General features: G+C 37.9%; 1 protein-coding gene across 1 annotated transcript in view; it reads right to left on the reverse strand.

Moving 5' to 3' along the window:
- Window positions 1-7,741, reverse strand: part of LOC107713142 (apoptosis-inducing factor 3-like) — a 14,621-nt gene that overhangs the window by 3,712 nt on the left and 3,168 nt on the right. The window contains exons 5-15 of the mRNA XM_016518576.1: window positions 6,195-6,281; window positions 6,017-6,108; window positions 5,732-5,862; window positions 4,892-5,007; window positions 4,724-4,795; window positions 4,475-4,538; window positions 4,173-4,249; window positions 3,979-4,096; window positions 2,679-2,777; window positions 2,511-2,586; window positions 2,318-2,422 (exon numbers count right to left, since the gene is read on the reverse strand). Of these exons, the coding sequence (XP_016374062.1) occupies window positions 2,318-2,422; window positions 2,511-2,586; window positions 2,679-2,777; window positions 3,979-4,096; window positions 4,173-4,249; window positions 4,475-4,538; window positions 4,724-4,795; window positions 4,892-5,007; window positions 5,732-5,862; window positions 6,017-6,108; window positions 6,195-6,281 (1,037 nt within the window). The remainder of the gene's footprint in view (window positions 1-2,317; window positions 2,423-2,510; window positions 2,587-2,678; window positions 2,778-3,978; window positions 4,097-4,172; window positions 4,250-4,474; window positions 4,539-4,723; window positions 4,796-4,891; window positions 5,008-5,731; window positions 5,863-6,016; window positions 6,109-6,194; window positions 6,282-7,741) is intronic.

Below are 7,741 nucleotides of genomic sequence, written 5' to 3' on the forward strand. Positions count from 1 at the left end.
AGTCTGCCTGCTCCGCCATGGCCCCCTGAGCTCCCTGCTCCACCATGGCTCCCCAGTCTGCCTGCTCCGCCATGGCCCCCTGAGCTCCCTGCTCCGCCATGGCTCCCTGGACTGCCTGATCCGTCATGGGTCCTGGAACGGGTACCACCCTGGAGGGCTTCCGTCCCAAGTAAGCCTGTCCGTGGAGGCCTCCAGAGCGCCCACGCCCCCTCCCCGTTGGAAGTTATGTGGCACGTGGACGCGCCTTCCGGGAGGGGAAGGTAATGTCAGCCCTGTGTTCCTGTGTCTTGTGTTTTGCCCCCCATGTGCTCCCCATTACCTCCCTTTCTCCCTTGTTTATATGTTTATTGATGCCAGGTCATCGTTTAATTCCCGGTATTTAAGCCCTGTGTTTTCCTGTGTCCTGCGTCCAGTGTTAAACGTCTATTTTATGACCTATGTGTGTGATTCCCTGGTTTTGTTCAATAAAGACTCTTCAAGGATTCTCCCTCATCTCCGCGTCTCCTCGCTCCTTCGCTCCTCGTTCCGACAGTACCTCCTTCATGGTGGCAGCCATTTTGAGATCAAGGAAAAGGTATTTTTCCTTTTCATTGGCTGCATCCGAAATCACATACTCCCTGTGCAGGTACTTTTTTTGAATAAGTAAATATAGAATGAATGTGTGAAGTAGTATGAATGAAATCTGGATGTACTGCATTTGTCATATTGTCACTGTCATGTGACCTACCAGTGTCAGCTGAGTCACTTCACTGCTATTCACAAATCCTTTCCCTGTGGCTTCATGGGATAGTAAAGTAAGTGTCCATTAGATTCCGAAGTTGTAAGTAATTTGTATACTTCCACATAGCCTACTGTTTTAAGAATGCTGTGAATTCGGACATACTGCTCTTTTCACATACAGTTTTTCGTCTAATATATTGTATGTATGGAAGTATGTGATTTCAGATGCAGCCATTGTTCAGAATAGCATATGACACTCTCAGAAAAAAATGGTACAAAAGCTGTCACTAAAGTGGTACCTTTTCAATTGATGGAACTACCAGCTATTGCCAAAAATCCATGCAGATTTTTTATTTTTTTTGGATTGCGTCCATTGCTGGAGCCGCTGAGAAGGTCCAATGTCATTATACAGTATGAGAGCGTCCCCTACAGGCAAATCACTGATGTTTGTTTTGACACATGATACTGCGCGTATACAATATCTGGAAACACTTTATTTTAAGGTGTCCTTGTTACAAATGTTACATGTACTTACTATTATATTAACAATAAATTATGCATAATTACATGCAAGTAACCCTAAGCCAAACCCTAATCCTAACCCTAACCATATAGCAAGTACATGTAGTTAATTAATATTACTCAGTACTTAAATGTATAATTACACTGTAATAAGGACACCTTAAAATAAAGTATAACCCAATATACATATGTATGACATTTCAATGCTATGGCCTTTGTGTAAATATTTAAAGATTTCCATCTTTAAGAATGACTGCAGATATGAAATGGTACAATTTCTTTACAAATTCAGAAAACTTTACAAATTGATAAAACTTTACAAAATGAGTCCATTTGTAACAGTAACTAAGGTTGATAAAAGCTGTAGAAGTACTGTTCCTTCTTAGATTGTGTTAATAAATTACTTCAATTAACATAAGTTAATGAACTATGAACTAACTTTAAAATGGTCAATATATAATTAATATTTAATTTTAATATATTTATTCAGTTACAAAGTTTTTTTTTTTAAATAGTAAAGCACTATTTTAGTTATCGTTCAGTATCCATTTTAAAAATTGGTTGATTAATCAGTTAACCGGTTGATTAATCAGTATCGCCCAATGTGGTCTAACCTAGCTATCTGTATCGGTAAACTCCAAACTCAGTCATCCTCTACTACTATGTACCATTTAGGTGCTAATATGCACACTTTAGGTACTAATAAATGCCTTAAAGATCCCAATATGCAATTTTTAGGGGTAAAAAGGTCCAAATATGTAGCTTTTGAAAGGGAACCACCCCAGTGACAGCTTTTCTACCCTTTTTTTTCTGAGAGTGTACCATACTACTATAAATATTTATGCAATATGAATGTATACTGAGCAAAGTATGCACATTTTTAGTATAAACTTATAATCGCTTTGGGGCCGCAGGAAAATAACATCTTCATTAGTTTACCATCCAAACCTTGACTCCTTGGTTGTATCGGTTGTTTAGAAAGATGAATACAATCAATGAGGAATAAATGATTCAGTGAACCTTTAACTTGCAGGAATATCTGTATTTTCACATATACTGTAGAGTTCTCACTCACTCTGCTTCTGCCTTTGTAATCACTCTTCCTTCCGCCAACCTTTCTGCCACCACAGAGACAGCCGGTTCAACATTCAATCCTGCTGCAGCCACCACCTCATCATCCCTGCAGTTAAAAGTACACAGCCAATATTTCTAGCTTTAAATAGAAAACAGGTATAAAGAATGGATGCCACAAACCTACAGCTTCTTACTTGAGGTAAAGTGCCAAAAACTTCATGTTCTCAAATCTCCCTTTCAGCACCATCTCAGTGTATCCTTCCCCGTACCCTGTGAATAATGAAGAATAAGGACATAATTACATACAAATACCTGTATTTTACAATCCGTAAAGCATAAACATGTACATTAAATGGCAGCACCAGCATATCGAATAGTTCTCCCCAGCAGGACGGTCCAATAGAATGGCACTATGTTTAGCTCCACCTCCCTGCGCATCATGTTTAAGGCCGCAATCCTTCCTAATAAGGCAAAAGTTATAATGAAATTAAAGACATTTGAGCACTACACAATTATATATTTAAAGACCAGTGATGCACCAAATGTTTTTGCACCAGTAAAATTCTTCAGCGAACAGACGCCTCTCAATACTTCAGTTAAGCTAATTTTACAAATTACTATTCTAGCATAATTTTGGGTCTCAGTGAAGTGCATCCACACTGTTGGCATGTTTACCTGTTGCAGCTTTCCCAAGTTGCGTGCACAAAATAGATGCTGGCACAGTAAAAACACATCATTGGAGAAGCGTTTTATCAGTGAACCGAAAAAAAAAACATGTTAAAAAAATTGTTGTTTTGTGAGGAAAAATAAATGCATACAGAAACATTTTTTTAAATCATGTTTTCAGCAGAATATTTTTGGTTGTCAAAAGTTGGTGTATCATTAGTCTTTTAGTTCATGTCTATTAGCTTTATGGTGTCTATGGGCCCTATTTTAACGATCTAAACGCATGGTCTAAAGCGCACGGCGCAATTGCGCTTAGGGCGTGTCCGAATCCACTTTTGCTAGTTTAAGGACGGGAAAAATGGTCGGCACGCCCGGCGCATGGTCTAAAAGGGTAGTCCCTATTCTCTTAATGCGTAATGGGTGTGTTTTGGCCGTAACGTGCCATAAAACAATCAAAGTCTCATCTCCCATCCCCTTTAAAAGCCAGTTGCGCTCGCGCCATGGCGGTTTCGCTATTTACATGGCGGAATTAAATTTTTCATTTTTAAAAATGTTTCTGTGCTGCTGCGCGTCCCTGTGTGTGTAATAAGCAATGTGTACGTGCGTTGTGCACCCGTCTATAGGCGCATATTACTAACGCACTCTTTAAATAACAAAGAAAAAATATTGCGCCTGACTTTAGACCAGGTTTTTGTTAGTCAATGGCGCAGTCCATTTCAGTTGCCTCAAAATAGCAACGTGCCAGCAATGCACCTGAACACACCTCGTTTTCAGACCAGCACGCCCATGGGTGCACAAATGGGCGCAAATGCATTTGCTATTTAAACAATGTGGAGCAGGACGTGAAAATGACAACTGCGTCGGGCTGAAACTAGCAAAAAACACTTGCGTCGTGCCTGGCGCCGCATTGCGCCGGGTGTATGATAGGGCCCTCCCTATATGTTAATATACTCCTAAAAGTTGGCAAAATTAGCAGATATACACATCTTTGATTACCATGTGCCTGCGCTGTCTGCCAGTGGCCGATGCTCACATTCTGGCCTTTTGCCATTTTGAGAGGAAAGAAGGTCAGATCTCCTGCACAGTAGACGTCTGTTACGTTGGTCCTCATGTACTAGACAGACAGGGACACGATTAAAGATTTTGGAAGTGTAAGGTTTGAGCTCAAGGAAATTGGTCATAACACTTACCTTATCCACAATTACATAGTTCTTAGAGTCCATCCTTATTGGACTCCCTTTCAAAAACTCTGAATTGGGATTGACACCTTATATGGAGATCATTGGGGAGAAGAGAGCATAAACCTGTTGTTCAGATTATTTAAATTCAAGAAGCACTCAGTTTGACGACTGTACATACCAATTCCAACGATTAACAAATCGGCTTCTATAGTGATACCGCTTATATGGAGATCATTGGGGAGAAGAGAGCATAAACCTGTTGTTCAGATTATTTAAATTCAAGAAGCACTCAGTTTGACGACTGTACATACCAATTCCAACGATTAACAAATCGGCTTCTATAGTGATACCGCTCTTCAATTTCACAGCCTTAACCTGTGAAAAAACAGGTTATTCTTTTAATAAGTCATAATGAACCAAATGAAAAGAGGCCATCGTCCAGTTAAGTGTTCTTGATCATGTATTTCAGTCAATTAACTTCCAAAAGAAAGTACTGATGTGTTGTTTTTGGAAAAAATAAATACATTTATTTTTAGAACAAATGACCCTGTTGACTTTACCCTCCTATTTTCGCCTTGAACCTCTGCGACGGCATCATTCATGTAGAACGTCACCCCTCTCTCTTCCAGCACCTTAAAGAACAAACAAAGCAAAGTAAGAAGATAATCATTAAGTGCATATTTGATATCAGTATGACTGAGATGGTTGTATTGGCCCTTATAACATACCATCATGGTGACCTTTCCTATCTCTGGGCCGAGAGTCTTCTGATAAGGGAGTTCACTGCTTCCAATGATCGTGATACTACTGGCCATATCTATCATATAGGCGGCCACTTCCATGCCTTCAATGCCAAACACAAAAGATTAGATATTATGGGGGGGAAAAACATGTTGAAAGAATAATTCACATAATATTTTGTCATCATGCTCTTTCCATACATTGATAGCAGACAGTGACCAAAAATAAAAAATGTTATTACAATTTAAATGAACTCGTTTCTATTATAATTTTAAAATGTAATTTTTTCCTGTGACGGCAAAGTTGAATTTTCAGCATCATTACTCCAGTCTTCAGTGTCATATAATCCTTCAGAAATCATTCTAATGTGCTGATCTGCTGCTCAAGAAGGTTTTTTTGATTAGTATCAATGCTGAAAACAGTTTAATATTTTTTAATAACAGTTTAATATTCATTTAATATAAAACAGCTTGATATTTTTGTGGAAAATGTGACAGAAAATCTTTTAAATAACTTGTTTCTTTTAGATAATTTCTTACTAAATATCTTACTTATACCAAGCTTCTGAACAACAGTTAATATATATTAAGACAAAAATAATATTAATTAAAAAACACCTTACAAAAATACTTAAAATGTTGACATTTAAAGACATATTGCATATTATAAATACCTCTCTGTTATTTCTATCTATCTATCTATCTGTCTATCTATCTACCTACCTATCATGATTCTTCTTTGGGATACATCCATAAATCAACTGATAACATTAGCTTTGCATATGGCAAGAAGACGTATGGTGAATGTGTGTGTGTGTGTGTGTGTACCAACAAAGGAAGTGCCCACAACGACTGTCCTGCAGCCCATGCAGGCGTAGTGGATGCACCGGGCATCCTCTGGTGTTTCCAGCATTAGCACGTTTTCCAGGTCCACACCAGGGCAATCTAGGCTTTTTGCTCTGAAGAACAAATATCAAGTAGTGTGTAAGTTCTGGAATCTAGGTGGACCGAAGTTGAGTAAAAGATGAAAAATAATACCGTATCTAGACATATACAATAAAAACTGCAGTCAAATAATAGTTTATATATCAGTAATTATCATCAGACACTTACCTGCATCCTGTTGCAATAAGGATTTGGTCATAGCACTGGATTAAGTCATCATCAAATGTCAGTGTTTTCTTGTTTGTATCTATTGATAAAGCCTGCACAAAGTACAACTCAGATATTGTCATGTGATTCTTGGTATAAATATTGGTATAAATGAGAGAGCCACAAGATTAACTCTCACCTCTTTTTTCAGCCAGACCTCAATATCATACTTGTGGAAAAATTCCATTCTTCTCATTAGGAGACTTTCGCTCTCAGCATTCATGATCTAAAACAAGATTGGGTTCAACGTTAATAATAACAGGTTGTAGAGCATTTATCACGTCTGTTTTATACACAGAAGGTCCTGGGTTCGAGCCCCAGTGGAACCATGATTTTGGGACAGTTGTAGCCTAATGGCTCAATTCTCAAAAAGGTTCAATTCTCAGTACTAGCAGGAAATGTAGGTGGAGGGAGTGAATAAACAACGCTCTTTTCCACCTGCATTACCCACAGCTGAGGTGCCACAGCAAACATGGCTGTGTGTGTGCCACAGTGTGTGTGTGTGTGTGTTCACTACTCACTGCTCCTAATGTCTGTGCACTAACTTGGATGGGTTAAATGTAAAGGACAAATTCTGAGTATGGGTTACCATATGTGGCCTTCACGTCACTTCATTAAAATGTGAAACAGATATGCTGTGGTGGCCATGCTGAATTTTTCATTACTTCATTCATCAGTGTCACATGATCCCTCAGAAATCATTCTAATGCTGATTTGGTGCTCAAGAAACATTCCTTATTATTATCAATGTTGAAAATACTTGTGATGCTTAATATATTTGTGGAAACCCTGATACTTTTTAAAAACAAATATAGCATATTCTGATTTAATCCTGGAAAGTTGGAAAGAAAAAAAAAGCATAATAGTTCAAGAATCAAGAATCATTGGAGTACATTTTACAAGAAATGTAAGTCAGTCTCTCTGCTTAAAATGTCATGTTTAATTCGATGTTACTTGCCCTTTCATGATGATTTGTGAAATTTACCAGAAATTTCTGAGTGAAAATACTGTAGTTTCAAAGCCAGGTTTTTTTCAGTGTATAAAAATAACAGAGAGAGTTCATTTGTAACAGTAAAAAAAATGTCATGTGGTTTCAGTAGGCCTAAACCATAAGTATATCGTATATTAATACAATCTAGAATTATTTAAATATCTTTATGTAGAGTTTTACATTGCTTGCTAGGACCCCAAGCTGTTTGGGTTGTTCTGAAATTAAATAATTAATCTCAAACCACATGTGAAATGCTTTCAAATAGGATTTTGTAGATTCAAAGATAAGTTTAAACATTTTCAGAATATTCACCAACCAAGATGTAACCAGTAATGACAGCATAATTGTAATGTCCGCATAACAAAATGAGATTGGTTTTTTTTCTTGAATTTCTTGAATATTGCATTGTAATTGGTCTTGTCTTCCTTGCATATGTTCAAGCAATATTACACAAGCAAAAATGTTGATCTGAATTGTGTGTGATAAATTTTACACAACAGTTCAATAAACTAGAGGTTAAAGGCAGGGTATGTGATTTTTCAAAAACACTTCAGAAAACTGATTCGGGCCGAATAGCAAAACAAACTTGTAGCCAATCAACAATAAGGGGCGTGTCTACTCGTGATGTGGAGGAGAGAGCTTTCAGTGCATGGGACGGACATTAGCCGAGCCGAGCGACAGAAAGATAGAGATGG

This window comes from Sinocyclocheilus rhinocerous, unplaced genomic scaffold, assembly GCF_001515625.1.
Source record: "Sinocyclocheilus rhinocerous isolate Xijiao unplaced genomic scaffold, SAMN03320098_v1.1 scaffold387, whole genome shotgun sequence".
NCBI lineage: Eukaryota > Metazoa > Chordata > Actinopteri > Cypriniformes > Cyprinidae > Sinocyclocheilus > Sinocyclocheilus rhinocerous.